We start from the raw sequence: 17,918 nt of genomic DNA, 5'->3' as shown, positions 1-17,918 counted from the left end.
TTCTCTGAACCCTAAAAATACCAGCTCATTTGAAAAGAACCTTTGCCAAGTAGGCACTTAAAACTATGGATTACAAAAGTGCTAAGATGTCACTGCAATGAAGGAAGTTGCGTGATTTCAAAAATCCCATTAAGCCATTAGCTGGACCTTTATACTCCAAATCAGTTATAATTAAAAATCTGCTCTTAGTAGAATTAAACAGCCTCAAGATAAGAAAGGCATAATATTTAAACATATTTACAATAAATATCCTTCTTGAAATACTCATTTTACCTGTCCTCCACAAGTTCTGAGCTCAATCAGCTAGTCACAGTACCATACACATCTTTTTACTGGTATTTTTAAGACAACAGACCCTACTACTATGCATGACAAATACAAATTTTAAGTAGTAGAGGCACCTCATTCTTAAATTCTGTCAGAAACTAAACACGCACAACTTGCTTTTCAGACTTCAAATCTTGTTTTTTCAGACAGCTTGCCTTTGGACAAGTTACTCAAACAAGAAACTCTCGGACTATCTGATGAAGACAGCAAGTCTAATAACCAACAAACTATGAAATAATTGAGGAAAGTGTTCTCCTAGTAGAAAAAACTTTCTAGAGAGCAGGGGGAGGAAAGTAGGTGGGAGACATGAGTGATAATCTTCAAGCAGTTTTCCCTTCCTGGTATTCCATCAATCTATTCCCAACAAGAATTCGTACAGGAAAGAGCTTGAGAGTTTGTTCCCTTCAGCCTAAATTAGTTCTGAAGGATTTTTTGGAACAGAAAAACATCCCTGCTCTAGATGAAACTGTAGGACAGAACCCCAGATACAAGCTATAAATTTTATTTCTGTGTTTGTGGAAATACACAGTGCAGAGCTCCCTTTATAAACTACATCCAGAGAAAGTCTTTCAGCAGTTACCCTGCAGACAAGTTCTCGAAGAGGCCTTCATACCTTGCGAGACTCTCCACAGCATGTCAAAGGGCCAATAGTCAGGCATTCTTCTCTGATGTTCTCTCCTCCTCCTGCAGCTCATGTATCTGTACTTGTCTTCCTATTAAACTTTGGCTTTCTTAACTTTTACTGCTTTTCCTGCTTCTCCTTGCTTTGCCTTCCTCTGCATCTCTCTTCCCTTTTTATTAGCTAACCGTCTTTCTTCATTTTTCCTTCCTTTCCATTTTTTCTTTCTTTTTTTCCCCCTTATTCATCTGTTCTTTCCCTACAGCATGTCTTAGCCCATATTGTAAGCACATTTTCAGTGATGCAGTTTTAAAACTAGAGGACATAGCTGTGTTGGAAAAAGTATACAACTAGGGACCATAATTCCTGCTAAAAAAAGATCTATGTTGATAGGATACAAAGGCTTGTGGTAACACTTTTGAGTTCAAGTAATACTGAATCAGTATGTTATGGAGGCACGTCACTCACTCACAAAAAGAACCTGGCACAAAGCCTCAATAAAGACATCAGGAGCTCAGCAACAACTGTTTCAGTCCAATAACTCTCTTCAATCGCCACACAAAATGTGGTAATACATAGGCAGTTGAGAAAGATGTAGGCTATGTAAACAAAGGGCAAACACATTTGAGACTAGCTATGTACAACTAGTCAATTATAGAAAAAAAATTTGAAGTCTGAGTATATTTTCAAAATTGGCAGAACAGATCTAGAAGGGTAACGCGTAACTAGAACATTTCTATAGGAGGGCACAGTTTGTTCAGGACAAAAAAGCATGGTGGTGGTGTACTGTCTATCAAGAATGTGTAAAATCCTGTGATACAGACTGAAGGCAGGCAGATTTGCTGGAAATCTCTGGATAACAGCAGACCATTAAAAATAGGAAGACAAAGTACATAAGCTCTTTCTTTTTGTGAGAATAATGTCATGTCTGGGCAGGTCTTTATTTTTAACAGGGGGATAAGAATCTAGATAGAGACATAGCTGTTTGTCCTGCTATAGTTCTAATTAGTTAGAAATATGGTTTTTAGAAGTTTGTAAATATAAAGGTAGAAGATAATTTGGGCAACAGTACTCATGAAACACACAGCTTATGATTCTTGTAACAGCAGAATGAAAGCAATGACTTTCAAGAAAAAGATCCCCTGGGAAATAGGATAAAGGAAAGGTGAGATCTTTAGTCGTATTGTTAATTTTTTCTGCAAGAACACTACAATTTTGTAGAAACAAAATCAGAAAAAGCCAAGGAACAAAGGGAAACAGCTATAAAAAAAAATGAAGCAAATAGGTTTATACTTGCATTTTTTATACAAAATTGATAAAAGAAACAATTAATCCACAACATCACAAGGACAGAAAGCAATTTTCTTGAACTACCTTTGTACTACTACTGTGCACAGCTAAAAATGAGCTGTGGTTACACGGAAAAGACAATACCATTGACAAAAAGGCTGTTATTTCTGTGAGATGTTAGGTCATACAGTAAAAGCTTATCTGTACACCCACAAAGAAGCTCAGAGAGACAATGAAAGGGAGGGGAGCCCAAATAATACCCTGCTGGGCTACTCCCAGGCCAGCCACAGGAGCCATCAGCCCATCAAAAGCTGACCTGCACAAACCTAGAGGAGCACAGGGGCATGCAGTGGCAGGTGGGAACCCAAAACAAGGACTCCCAAGGAACATTCACCAGTTGTTTTTTGTTGGAGAAACTAAGCTGAATCTTAGTAAATGAATATCAGTGATTAACAGATGTGCCTTGTTTACTTAAAAGTTCCTTATTGACTACATTATCCTCATAGTTAGTTCACTGGAAAAAAAAAAAGAAGAAAAAAAGAAAAACAAACAAAAAACTCATAGCCTTGAACTCAAAGCTGCCTTCATCTAGTTAATGCAAAGTACAACTACAGAAGTATAACATCTACCAGGTCAAGCATTAAGCTATGAACAAGAGAAGATCAAAACAAATGTACTACACTGTTCATTTACTTTATTTCAAGTACTTAAAATGTGTGCTCCAGATTTCTATTCTGCAGATATATTGTTAGCACAGTTGTATCACAGGTCATTGAACTGAAGGACCGAAACATGTTAAATGACGGTACAGGTTAGTTTGTAACTGTGCAAACCCTAAGACCATCTCAGATGATCAAATCATTGTATATTCCCATCTTTCTAAGGTGTGGATTGTAAACCTGCTACCTTCAGAAGTACCAGTACTTGAAAACAAAACCTCACCATCCAATCCTTAGGTGACTCACACAGAATCAAAGAATGAAGAGAAGCAGTGACTTTTGGGAAAGAAGGAAAAACTAAGCACTTAAAAGGATTCCCCACCTGAAAATACAACAGTTCTTTTGCACCAGATCAACACAGATTTAACTTTAAAAAATAACAGGACTGAAAAAGGAAAATAGGACTGCGAAAAACAGGCCTGATAAAGACTTCCAGTAGTAGTCTAATCTATCATTCTGCTTCAAGTCATGATTTCCTACATCTGAATCATTCTCCCAGCACATTCTCCAAGACTGGTAATGATGGAAAATCCAAAAGATTGCAATTACTCTTGTTATGTGTTTATTCACAAAAGATAAACAATAACGGGTCTACACAACAGTAGGTTTAAATTATTCTAGCCTGCATAGAAATATAGAGAAAAAATAGATTCTCTTCTTCTGGATGACTTTTATGCACTTGAAGACTGTGGTCTCCTCTGTAGACTGGTCAAAATCCTTTATTTACTCCCCAAATCCACAGTTGGTTACCTGTCATCCTTTTGCAAAACAATTTGATTATTTAGATCATCATCACTGAGACTGGCATATCTTCAGCAGTTTCACAACCAGTTAAGTAACATCTATTTATAAAGCTGGATGAGAAACATCTGCAGCCCTTTAAAAAAAATTCAACGTATGCCATTGATTAAAAAAGCTCTTAATAATCCAGCTTCACTTCTGAATGATCTTAAGTTACAACATTGCACCATATAAGGTAGCAAGGGCGGATGTTTCAGATGAGGGAAGCATGAAAAAATTATCCTGTATGGGAAAATTAAATGCATCCAGAAATTGGTGCCAAGGAGCGAAGCTTGGTGGCTTAGCTTACATCCTGGATTTTAAGCATAAGCTATAAATACTCATATACACACAAAAAACATTCTGTATGTTAACTACTATAAGTAAAAACCTGGATTTAAAGGATATAATTGTATGCACATTCACTAGTAGTGCTCTGTACCATAATAAATACTTCACAAAAAGCATCACGTTTACCTGAAGTTTGGAAAACCTCATTCAGTAAAGCTTCATTTACCACCACCGAACTGACATTTCCAACAGGATGACACCAGCTCTGATAAATAGTTTGAAGCAGAAGGGTTTGAGCTCTAGTTGCTTGAACTGTCAAGTTAGGAAGCTCAAATATGCATTCTGTTAGTGGGACATGTGCTCGCTTGGTCCTGTTTAATATATTGAGAGAAAGAAAAAAAGGAAAATCATTACTTTGGTGCATAAAAATAACAATTTAAGAACTTAGTCACAGAATACCACTATAAGCAGTTAGTTTGTAAGGTTGGAGTTGTGCACCTGTTAAATTTCTTCTTGTAAGAGCTGATTCTACTGAAATTCACCCTAAATAGGACTGCTGTTACATGATATAACTTTACATCTCCCTCCAGAACACAAGAGGAAAAATCACATATGCTTTTCTAATTATCTTTTGGTTTTAAAATATTTAACAAAAGCAATTCCAAGTGCTCCCACCAAAATAAGAGATATTGATAAAATTGTGCAGTTATTAAAAACAGAAGAAGTTGTTCAAAAATTTAAATTTTCTGAAAAATTTTTATTTAAAAGCTTACTGTGACTCACTAAATGAGATATATCCAGTGATCCAAAAAAAACCAAAAAAACCCAACCAAAAAAACACCAAAAAACATACAGACAATATCCATACCGTAAAATACAAAAAGCCCCACATTCCATATTCCTCCTCATATTCCATATTTGGCTGACATAATGCTCACTAAGTGTTTCTAATAATTTTCAATACCTTTTACCTTTTAAATGGGGAGAGGAACAGGTGGGGACAGGCATTGGGAGGGTAGTGCAAGGTAAAGGACATTCTGTTTGGAAATAAACTCTTCTGTGACAACATAGTCCACTATCAACAAGAAGTCTCTACCACAACCATAGCAAAGTCATTAAGTTACTTTTTCTTCATAATATATACACTATTACCTGAAATTAAGCAACAGATTGATTTGCTACATTCAACAAAAACTACAAAGGTTCTTTAATATTCTCATTTTGTATCCTTTTCCTGCAGCATATTTACATCATTATTATCCTTACCCTAATCATCTCCTGTTCTATCACCAAAATGTACTTTGTGCTATTTAGCAGTATTTTCTCTAATGTCCCCAAAATATAAAAAGTGATGAACAGATTAGCTCATTCTCATTCTGGAGAATCTCCTCCATTAGAACATTTTAGGGACAAGCCTAAAGCCACAGGAAAATTAACAATATTAGGTTAATGTTCCATTGGGAATCAGAACCTCAAATGAGGGAAAGCTGCTGAAGCTGCTCACACAATCCCTTAGCCCAGGAAAAAAAAGCACCCTTTACCAAAATGTTCAAGGAACTGAAAATGCAAAGACCTTCCCTTGCAGACACTGAATGGCTCTTCAGATCAGCAAAATCAAAACCTTCCAAGGAACTGTCACAATACACTGCATCTCCTATCTGGATCCACGAGAAAATGCTTGCAGCCACATAACCTAACATACATGAGATCATACTAGCAGTGGAGACTCTGCAAGAGGCTCCATGAATTCAGAAACAGGCCATTCCTGATGCTCAAACTCTAAAATCTGTAGCAGCAGGAAGTGACACACAATTCCAGCAATATGAAGTAAACTTCCTTGCACATTCTGCACCTGATTGGGAGAGTGGCCCTTCAAGAAAACTGAAGAAAAAAGCACATCATCACTTCTCACACCCATTATCATCTAGATGAAGAAGCAGAATAGCAAAGTATTCTGCTGCTAACACTTTTGGCCCATAAGCTGCAGATAAGGCCTGTGTGACATGTAAAACATAGTATGGAAACAAGCATTCTGAACATCAGAAGACATGTATCAACTACCATGTTGACATGGTGGTACAGCCAAATGTAATGTCATCACTTTAAATTTGGATTTGCACATAAAAAAATTCACCTTAAGTCACAAACAGATCTCCTCCCTCAATTCCTTGTCAATACCAGGAAACAGCTCACCGAAAACCATTTTCTCTGGAACAAGAGGAATTAATCTCATCAAGTGTTAGATACCTACAGTATGAACAAACATTTTTATCTAAGATGGCTGTAGACCCTTTTAAGGTAAAAGGAAGGAAAACAGCACTTATATACATAACAGAGATCCATTCATTCTAGATCTGAGCATTAAATGAACTGCCTTCTGCAGGTCACTATTTCTGCCCACTGCCTGTAAAGGGAGATTACGATAATTATCTCAGCTGTGGATGTCTACACCATAGATCAAAGTTGCATAGATAAAGCCCATCCACAAAAGCCAATTCCATTGCTCCTCATTAGAAATATAAACAAGGGAATAGAAGAAAAACTGATTCCTATGAAAGAAGATAGTTGTGAAAGTTTCTTAGACAATGGATGTAAATACAGATGGAAGACAAAGAACAAACAAAAACAGATGTTGTAGCCTTCTGTAATAGTAATCAGTATTCTTTAGACCAAGGTTTTTCAACCTCATAACACTCAGAATCACAACTACCTGTCTCAAAAATGTTAAGAAGGGGGAGGAAACCAGCAACAAGACTGCCTCTGAGTTGCAACTCATTTGAAGCTAATGACACAACTGTGCTGCCAGCTTCAAATGCCATTTGCAGAAAAAACACGGATGAAGGAAAAACATTTCATGATTATATGGGAGAACTCAGGCTTGTGTCTGGTTGTAGAAATTTCCTTCAGAATGAAAAAAAAATTTAAAAAAAGCAGTCTACTATATGAATGAAACTATCAGCCCTTGAAGTTTGGAACTACCGTATTATGGACTGATACAGCCTCTGTTGCTAGGAAAAATCAAAACTCATTAGAGACCTTTTCAGAAGACATCTCATTATTAGCCTAGTTTGTTGGATTGTTTGGGGATTTTTATAGCAGTCACTGATACCAAACAGTGAGTTAGAACAAGAAAAATTACATTTGTCCTGTTTGGGGGAACTAAGCAACTCCTATGTGCCTTTTCTGCCGACAGCGATGTAAAGATCTTCCTAGAGTACATGAGCAGACCACATGCCAGCCTTGCTGCCCGAGATCCCTATTCTATCAAACTGCAGCAAAACAAGTCATCAAAGGGGTAAGAAATATCCGTACAAAACTCCTGAAGCTCTTCCTGTCTCTCCGTTTGAAGTTCAAACACACTGCACACCTTTCCTGAAAATGTTCTTCTCCCAAAAAATACAAAAACCACATGTGGCCATCTGAGAAAAGAATGCATCCAAACCTATTTGAAATATTTTGGTGCAAGAAAGCCATTTAAAAAAAACCTTTTTGTCACTTTAGAACACTTCAAAAAACAAGCTACTTAGAAAATTAGAACTACTTTAAGGAGAGACAAAACAAAAGCTGAAAATAATACCAGTATTAAGTCAGGCAAATAGGGAAGGATGCTACCTAGTTTAAAAAAAAAACCTAAAGAAAACCACTTTGACTCAGATAGATAGCCAAAAGGAACTAAAAGCCTAGAACATATTCTGACAATTTCTACCACACAACACACACAATAGAACACATGAAGATCATCTCTTGTGGACACAATTAGATAAAACATATCTCCCATTTCAGCTCCTCAGATACACAAACATTCCTCCGTGTAAATGCACATATATCCATATAGTCACTAGAAGAAAAGCTCTGGGTTCCAGGAAAAGCACAGGTGGAGACTGCAACACTGTGGCCTTTTCTAATGCTGGTCCCAAGTTAGAATTTGAACTTATACTCTAAGAATTTCTAGGAAAGCAAGTCCAAGCTCTGTAATTTACCAATTTAAGCAGAAAAGGTGTGCACAAGTAAATAAACATATAAGGTGATTCTGTAGTTAGGAAAATCCATCGCTGTAAAAAAATGTTATATACACAACAAATAAATTTATCTTAAAACTCAAGATTAAACAGATAACACAAACCTCTTACTTTTATGTAGAATTGAAATTGGAAAACTAGATACACATGTTAGGAAAGCTTTTGCAGGCATCACATGAAAAGAAACGTAATGCATGGTGATACCAATCAGAATGTTTCCTAGTACTCCTTTTTTTCAAGCCATGTATTGCAATCTTTTATTATTTATCTCATTGCAGAAGTGCACTGTAAAATTTTTCCTTTCTCTTCTTTTTCCTTTTATTACCCTTTCAGAAAACTTATATTTTCTACTTTTCCCTTGTATTTCTGAATGTTATTTTGCAGGATTAAAACTAAATACTTCAGAAAAATTTGTCTGAATATTTCAAATGACGGGTTCCCTAATGTAAAAATGCGAAGGAAGGAAGAAAGTAGAAAAGCTTTTTCAGCAAAATTCAGGATAAACATGACTCAGCAATAATTCCATCTAAAATAACACATCTGTATTAGTAAAATAATGTAATTGGGGGGGGGGGGGCAGTCTGTGAGGAGCTGTGACAATCACAGCATACAATATGACAGTGAAAAAGACTTTGCTTTCAAAGTTTGACTATTTATTTAATACCCATTACAGCTACTGTACTGAACCATGCTAAATTTAAAACTTAAAAGTTTCACGAAAAATAGTCCCTTATGGGTAATAAGGGTATGATTTTTTTTTTTAAATAATATGCAAATTCTACACTTATTGTACTTTAACAATCCCCTGGGAATCAAGTCTACTGGTCCTTTCCAGATAACTTTGGAGGAATGGGAAGTTGAAGAAAATAAATCCTTTTTTATAGGAAAAAAAAAAAGAAATTAAGGCGGAGGAAGTATTGTACCATGTGTGCAGCAAATGTTGCTTAAAGGAAATTTTAACTAGACCTGGCTAGTGATGAAAGTACATTTATAATTCAGGATTTATTATAATAGTTTTGAAACACAAATAATGCATTTAAAAGAACTTAAAATACAAGTTCGCTACCAAACTGCACCTGTTAATACAGAAAATCCATCATTAATAAGGTACTGAGCTATATTTAACCAAGTTTTATGACCCAAGAGATATATTCAAGCAATAAGTGAAAATACAAGTACAAATATTTTTTTCAGTAAACCAACTCAGACCTGTGTTTCTATATTGTATCATTAAATTTGTATTAAGCAACTGAATGTGACTTCATATCAAAACTCATCACCATATTAAAACAGTTATGGCACATAGTTGGAGTCTAAAACCACTATTTAAACTGCACTTTAAAACTGTAACAACAATAGAAATAATTATTTCTCAAATCTTTACACTCAAGAGTTAAGATGTAGTTCTGAACATATGTTCATTTAACTGAACAGGTTAAAAAACTACCAATTCATACACTCTTCTCTAGGGGAAAATAAATCCTAATGTAACTAGCAGGATAGGCTACTCATTAAAGCTGAACTTGGACAAGTTCCAGAATAAATTTAAGGAAATATGAACAAGCAAGTCTTGCTGTGTAGTGGCATGGAGTGAAAATGAATCTGTCCTAATTAAATGATTTTTAAATACACTTTGGTTGTACCCAGTTTGCTGACAAACTGTAATACAGACTTGCTGAAATATTTGGATAAATCTGGCGTACCATTAAAGAAAATAGTTTTCTTCACTGTTTTTGAATGAAAACATGAATCGGTCCTTATTATACACTGTGCATAGGCACCAATATAACCAATCCATGTAAGTTCACAGGCCTGCTATGAAATATTTTCAGTTTGTAGACGTTAGGAACAGCAACTCATTCTTTTAAAATCAACACCTCAGAGTGATTGAAAGAATATAGTGGTGAACAGCTGGGTCCAGAGGTTTATATAGAGTCCCCAACTGCAAAGCTGGAACCTGCAAAATGTTTCCAAAAATTTAATTTTTGTTATTACTCATATCCTGTACAGTAAAACATGATTAGTTCATTTTTTCCAAAATAACAAAACCAGTAACCTGCTACTAGAACCCAGGAACTATGCCTTAGAAGAACGTGAATGTAATTTAAGTGCCTAAATAATTTCAGTCAGCATTTGTACACCTTTCCTCTTAGGCAAACAGAAAATGTATGCTGGTTTTATATTTGACATGAACAAAGACTTCATCTACATACCTACAACAAATCCATATTTCTACTTAATCTGATCTTTCATATCAACTTAAAGAAAATAACAATTTTGATCTTTTTTCTTAACATTTAAGCAAGTATTATTGGGTAAAGGAAACAATGTCTAGCTCCATAATGACAAATATCAAAACTCTAAAGGGAACATGCAGAGAGAAGAAGAAAGGGAAAGGAAGTTAACCACTACAGTCATAGAATTATAATTTTTTTTAAATGCAAGACTGAAGTCACTACTACTCACAATAAAAAACAGTCATATCACACATCTGCATACACTAACACAATTTTTAGTCTTCAGAGAGCAACATACAGTTATTTGTGCTAGAGGACCAAGTTAATTATTATCAAAAAATAATAATCAAACCCACTTAGGAACAGTTCATTCCAAAAATATCTCCAAGACATGTCTTCAAAACCTCTTCTGCTCTTCTATAGGCTTCACTAAAGGCTGCCTGACATTCTCTGTCATTTCTTACACAGGTGAATTTTCAGCAGCTGCAGCTGCCTTTGCCTCTTACTTGTAGGAAATACTGCTAATCATAAAATTTATTACAAGGGAGAAAACAATGAACTTCAAGATTCACCAACTTTTTTCTTTTTTTTCCAATTAACAAAAAAAATTAACTTTTCCTTCTGAAAATTTTAGATATGGGATTAAAAGGGAACAACACGATCATTTCAAAACTGACTTCTATATAGGTTGGGGGGGGGGTGTTTAACATCAGTTCTGGAATTGAAATTGTCAGTGATAAAAAATGTTTGTAAAGCATTCATTCATATGTGAGCTTCGGAAAAAACACAGATTTCCTTGAAACAATTGTGAAAACAAAACAACACAGGCAAAGTAGAAGTTTCAATATGTCTTAGAAAATGAACAGAGATTATCCATTCTCAATTCTCAGTACCGTGTGTGATTTGATGGAACAATAAAATTTAGCTTTATACAGCAAAGCAAAAATAAATGCATTATTAAAAGAACAAAAAAAATTAATAAAATGAAGGAAATATCTAAAAGGAAGACACCTTGCAAAAACAAAAAACCTAAAACCCTTTGAAGGAAAGAATGCAGGACTGGCCATACATGTTAGGAGCTCTAAACTCAGACTGTTTTTAAAATAATTAGTTTTGTTACATCTGGACATTAAAAGTTAAGATCATTAGATTAAAAATGATGATCATTACATGCAAATAATAATACTGCTTTGTGAAGCAGCAAGGAAGTGAGAAGCAGTGTCCTCCGTGAGACAGCTGTTGTAACTTTACCTTCTGTGAGACACCAAGAGAAAAACAAGACCTCAAATGTGAAGGTAGGAAAGTCCTAATTTCCCTCAGCTTGAATCCAGCCACACTAAGCATCAGATAAGTCCTTCCACCTGCTGGATTAAAACTGTAAGAAGGAAGGCAAGAAAGCAGTCTATCTCCACTTCCAGTTAAGTCATTGCCTATGTGCCTCAAAATGCAACAGGTTTGAACTAAAAATTTTTTTATACCAACAAGGGATAACCCAACAAGGGGTTGGGTTTTTATCTTATTTTTGGACGCATGATAAACTAAGGTGGCTGCTGAAACTATAATGTCGGAACATGTCAAACCTGCAGCTTCATTTGAGAAACATATTTAGTATGTTTAGATCAAATTCAGCTTACTGACTGTAAGCTTATCAATGGGACAGATGCTAGGGATCTGAACTCCCATCAAATTGCAAGAGGAGGTCAGTCACTAATTGCTATTTCTTCCTTTGGAAAAAAAAAAAAATCCTTTTCTAATCACTCGTTAATACTAGTCTCCAGAAAGAATCATTAAAGGAATATGAGCAATCTATAAAAGAATAAAATTCCAAGTTCTCTGCCCTGAGGAGATGACAATACAAGCCCTCAGTCATCTTTATGTCCTTAATATATATGGCTAGCTTTATACACATCTTCAACCAACTGAATCTTGTGCATAAAGTTGTATCTTTGAAGAACTGCATCTTCAGAACTCCACAAGGCGTGGGGAGAGAGAATCAGAAAACAAGGGATAAGATACCCTCCTCATGGAATGCAATTAATGCCAATTCAGGACATTTTTTCTTACTTATACTTTAAACAACTATTCTTTCTTTACTTCTGCGAGAAGGTCTGTAGCTTTTTTACTTGGATTTAGGAATCTTGTCACCACTGATTGTGGATATCACTGGAGACAAGGGAAGGGATATGACATTTAGCTGCATTTTGTTCAACGAGATCCAAATATAAGGACCATGACAAAAATCAGTACTCATTACACTGACCAAAGATCAAAACATATTAAAAAAAACCCCAAACAACCCACAACAACAACAACGAAACCCCCAAAAACCAGAAGGAAGTCTGGAAAGAAACAAGGACTTCCTATAGAGAAACACTAGCTTGAAGGTAGTACAGAGGGAAGCATACCAGAAACAGAGCACTTTTACATCTACTATTTGAGTTGTGCCTTGTATCTTTTTCAGGAGAACTAGCTCCTACTTGGAAAAGCAGCAATGCCAAAATCAATGCAATCATTATCGTTTACCTCCTGGTAAGTGACAGTTGGGGGGGGGACGGGGGGGGGGACGGGGGACACATTATCAGATGGAACTTGGGAGATGCTGTAACTAAGCAGCTGCAGATGACCAAGACCACCAAAACCACCAGAGGTAACCAAGTAAAAGTTGCCAGTGGCCACAAGCCTCCAAACAGAAAAGACCTGTGTTTATTAAAACAAAGCAACTGTTAAAATTTTTTTTAGCTTTTGTAAATCCAGTATCGTTGCTTTGGATACCACAGTGTAATCCAATCTCAGTAGCTACAGGGGTGGAACAGGGTTTGGGGCACTGCCTTCCCACAGAGCAGCCTACTTTACTGTCCAGAGAAGCAACCTCATCCTCTCCCTCTTCCTTTTCCTCTCCTCCTTCCCCCTTCACACACTCCCAGAAGCAGGAGCAACAGCCATTAAATCAATCCTCTAAATCTGCCACACAGAGCCATTTGGTTGCCATTAGCAGGTAAAACAGGGAGCCAGGAAGGCTCAGAAAGATGCTGGTACTCAGTGAAAACAACTGCACTGACAAATGCAGTCATCTGCTGAAAATGATGCCACAAAACAGGAACACGACACAAAAGCTGCTGCTATTTGGCAAGGAGATCCATGCTTAACCTGGTGTTATCAGGGGAGCAAGAGTCATGACTGTGGCAGCCTTGAGAACAGCAACTACTTCCATCATCCTTTCATGCTGTCAGAAGTAAGAGCAGAGCTCTCAGAAACCATCCCCTCCATCTGAGGGAAATTCACACAGTCAATTCAGCAGCTAATAATACAGTCATTTACAGGGCATTTTTGTAGGATATAGAATACGTAGGATTTGTAGGATAGAATTTTTTTTAATTACTAGGAGAAAAAAGGGATTTTTTTTAATATAGATTTCTAGCCAATGTGATCTTTAAAAATTGCGCTAGTTATTTTTTTAAGTTATTGTCAAATTACCTTTCTTATTCCCAGCAGAGCTACAAAATTTGCCATCCTAAATACAAATTAGTTTTCTCCTAATATATTTATTTCAAAATGTGCAGATGTTTATTTCTTAGTCTATTCCATTCTATTAACGACCTCAAATTTCAAACTCTTTTCCTGCACCAAATTTGCAATGTAACTTTCCTCTTTGCTATTTCTTATACCACTTTGGAAATTACCAAACATGTTGAAAAATTACATATACATTATTTACAAGAAAACAGCCCAGCTCATGGGCCCTATCTATGGTGAGGACCTTTCCATTTACCAAAGCCAGCACCACTGACCAGACATGACCCTATCCTATAAAAGGAAAAACTTGAGTGTAGAGCTATATTTTATGCAGAGGAAAAGTTGCTATCCCAGAAGTCCGACACTTCTCCAAACAACACACATCTCAAGAATGCAGATGAGGTACATAGAGGCTTTGTTTTCTTCTCATCTGAAGACATGTCCTAAAACAAGGATATTAGCAAGTCTTGTAAGCTAGGAGCAGTGGCTTGTGAGCGTGAACTGAGACAGAAGATAGGAAGATAGCTCCTCTTTCTGAGGAGCAAGGAAGAGGAACTGCTTTGAGCAGGAACAGTCACAAGGACAGATCCACAGGCTTTGCTGTCTCACAAAAAGCTAAGTAACTTGTAGAGCATTCTCCCAACCCTTGTAGAAACAGCAAGACAGAAAGTGACAGAACATGTCAGTGACATTTAAGAAGGAAAGAGGCACAAAAGGCTCACAGAATTATCTTTCGCTCACAGGTTTCAAATGGTAAGAGGAAAAAGAAAGAAAAACAATACAGTGGGATTAATAGATTTGGGATTATGGCACAAGGATGGAGAATAGACACCAAGAAAAAATAGAAACAAATAAGAGAACACAAAGGAAAAACAGCATCTTTAGACTATTTCCAATAGAATGCTTGGAAGACGGGAAGAACATAATACAGAAGAAACTCAAAGCACATATGAAGAGAACAAGCTGTATGACTGAATGTTCTTTGAAAGTGCTTGGAAACTGAAAGTAGGGGTCAGGAAAAATAAAATTGTATTTAGAGCATTAAGAGGAGGATAGTTGTGGAACAAAATGTTGACAGTGGGAACAGAAAGAAAATACTAACATCTAACCCATACACACACTAATACACACACACCCTTTCCTGCACTCCCTTGCCAATTTCTCAGGTATACCATTTTTGAATACATAGTCTTAACTCACCTCTATGTACTCCCGTGAAAAATTGTGTGAAACAGAAGAAAGTGACCAAATGTAGATAAGTTTTCCTAATTATTCTTTTTCTTGAAGATTATTAACAGCTGCAAAATTGTTTGAAGATGGACAACTCACTGAAAGAAGCACAAAACTCCCATTTTGTTTCTTCTCTGAGAAGTTCAAAGATCTTCTTGGGAACTAACACCATTTCAAATTTCCTGCTAAAATTCAAGAGCTGAACACAACCCCAACTTCATGTAAACACTAACAACAGATCTAAATAAGAAACTTCATCCAAAAAGGTAAGCTGGTTAGGATTTAGGGTTTTCTGTGAATTTCTTCTACTAAATACTTTTGCGTACTGCTTATTTTGTTTCATAAACACATGAAATATTTTGGTGGGAAAAGATGCATTTACAGTGAGAGAAAAAATGTTGTTTGAAATTCTGGCAATTTTTTTATAGCTACACCATAAAGGTCAGATAGGTAAAAAAGTACATGTCTGCATTAGCTAAAACAAAATAAATATTTGAACTAAAATACTGCACTGAAGGGAGATGGCACAAACAGAAAGTACACAAGACTAAAATAAACAAAGCCATATTTCTTTATTCACTAGCAACTACTGAATTCTATTAAGTCCAGAAACATAAATAAAAGCACTTAACGCCACTCTTCCTTGCCTGAAAGTGCCTGAAAAGCCAATTCTAGTATCCTTTAAGATACAAGTTACAACATCAAAAGGAAGTTGCTGGAAGGGGGGGAAGGGTGTTTTGTTTTTCCCATTACCAGGAAACCTTTAATATAGCAAAGGATGGATCAAGGGTATCATCAACAGCAAGGACATGAATGGACTAATGTGTGCTAATGATTCGCATGTATACACTGCATACAGCAGAAAAGAGTATAAAGGCTGTTAAAATTATTATGTTGTGGCCACATTAATTAGCAACCTCAAAAGAATTTTAAAGGATATCAGAAGCTATTTAAAGCAAAACATTAAATGTCAGTAAATGCATAATACTTTTTACTTCAAAGACTACAATTATTGTTAAATCTAAATTTACCATTTTAAGCACTGACTCTGGCATTGACTTTACAACATTCTTTCCTCGAAAATAATATAAACTTTGAAACAGATTCTATGGATATAGGTTTTTTGTGTTCACTTTTGGTCTATTCAGTTTGAGTCTCATTACATCTATTTCATGACTTAACAGCTCCACAAGCCCTAGTGAGTCTTCAAGACCATCAAAATTATTACATACACACATACTGAAGAAAAGATAGTCAGTAAAACACAACATCAGAAAAACATTTTGTTGCTGTAATGTATGTACACAGCCAAATCCAAGATGTATGCAAAATAAAAGTTACAGTATAACAAATACACGTACTTTCAGAGCAAGAGGCTGTCAGTGACAGCATTCTAACAATGCTATTTCCATTTTCTCTTCTTTTAAAAATAGAAAAATCAGATTCTTAATTCTGTCATTCTGCATGTATATGCACTTTTGTGACTATCAAAGGAATATTCTAATCATGCTTACCAAACATATTTCCTTCTATTCGATTGTTCCTTTTGGAATTGGTCATTAAACTCAAAGGAAAAGCCAGTTAAACATCAGCAAAGAAAACTAATTAAAAATTTATTTTGAAATCCTGTAGGTTTTTGTTTAAAAACCGTAAGTATTATAATGGATAAATATTCTGATTAATTGAAAAATGAATCCACAATTCTTGTATTCGTGTCTTAACCAACATAATCCTTTCCATGTCTTGCATCCGTATCAGAAGCACTTGCGACAGGCATAACTGATTTCCAAATCTGTTCTGATAAACAGATTTATTCTCATAGCACTGTTTAAGTGCCTCATCCCACATGAGTCTGACTTCAGTTTTTCTCTTGTTCTTCCTTTTTTGTTCAAATTGCCCTCTAACATTATCATCCAATATGTGTCAGACTAAAAAAAATCTAGTTCAGAAACTGGGAGCTTATGTCCTTTAGACGAGTAAAACCTAACGAAAATCAGACAATGCCTGCTGAACATACAGGCCCAATGGAGGTCCAAATGTCAGCATGTCTTCAATACAGTACCTGTTCCTCAGTATGTACAGCTAACAGAGTACTTTAACTTATTTTAAAAGGCATTGCTAAAGAAATAATAATAGTTTTTTAAAAAAAATACAAAGCTATAAACAACTAGGATAAAAGTGCTTGAGGAAAAGTGGTGAGGATGTTTCCTTGTACACAAACAATACACAAACACTAAGCCTAGAACCAAAGACAGATCCTGATCTATGAGAAGGACTATTCCCACAGAAAAGAAAAAGCACATCTGGGGGGAAAATACATGCTACTGGACACAGGACAGTATGCTTCTCTTACCTCAAGATGAACACAGATGCAGTAAAGCTGCTAAGGTATTATGGACAGCTGAACAGGCTAACATGCACATAAGCTTTTGTATTTGGTTTATTTGTTGCTCTGAGTAAAGAAAAATACAGCTGCTTTTTTTTTTTAATAAAATGGTTTTAGTCACCATTTATCATGGCTATCAAATTCAGCTGAGTGTCATATTAACATGCTTGTAAATAGGTGCATAATTTAAGAATATAGAGTTTCTGGTACTTCACTCCAGGTAGAAATGATGCCTACCACTTGAGAGTGAAGCTTTGCAGAATCAAAGAAGGATATGCTACAGCTTGTCCAGCAACATAACAATGCTCCATGAGCATAATGAAGGTAACCATAAAAAGATAAACAAAATCAGCAATTCTATATAGCTTAGTCAATAAGCATATAGCTTATTCAATAAGCCTTTAAACATACAGCTTTGGTGAAGGAGGATTATTTGTTACACCAGGTGAATAATACAATTTCAGAAACATAATTCTATAGAGGACTACACTAGAAATCCTAAAACAT

The 17,918-nt window shown here is 35.8% G+C and overlaps 1 protein-coding gene across 8 annotated transcripts in view; it reads right to left on the bottom strand.

The window, feature by feature from the left end:
• The window catches only part of VPS13B (vacuolar protein sorting 13 homolog B), a 485,377-nt gene that overhangs the window by 367,742 nt on the left and 99,717 nt on the right, over nucleotides 1-17,918 (bottom strand). For all 8 annotated transcript variants that reach the window (XM_049818749.1, XM_049818740.1, XM_049818775.1 and 5 more), the window contains one exon: nucleotides 4,213-4,397. In XM_049818749.1, coding sequence (XP_049674706.1) covers nucleotides 4,213-4,397 — 185 coding nt within the window. The remainder of the gene's footprint in view (nucleotides 1-4,212; nucleotides 4,398-17,918) is intronic.

This window comes from Accipiter gentilis, chromosome 2 (assembly GCF_929443795.1).
Source record: "Accipiter gentilis chromosome 2, bAccGen1.1, whole genome shotgun sequence".
NCBI classification, from domain to species: Eukaryota; Metazoa; Chordata; class Aves; order Accipitriformes; family Accipitridae; genus Astur; species Astur gentilis.
Note: the sequence above shows the minus strand (reverse complement) of the source record. Positions and strands in the feature narration are given on the sequence as shown.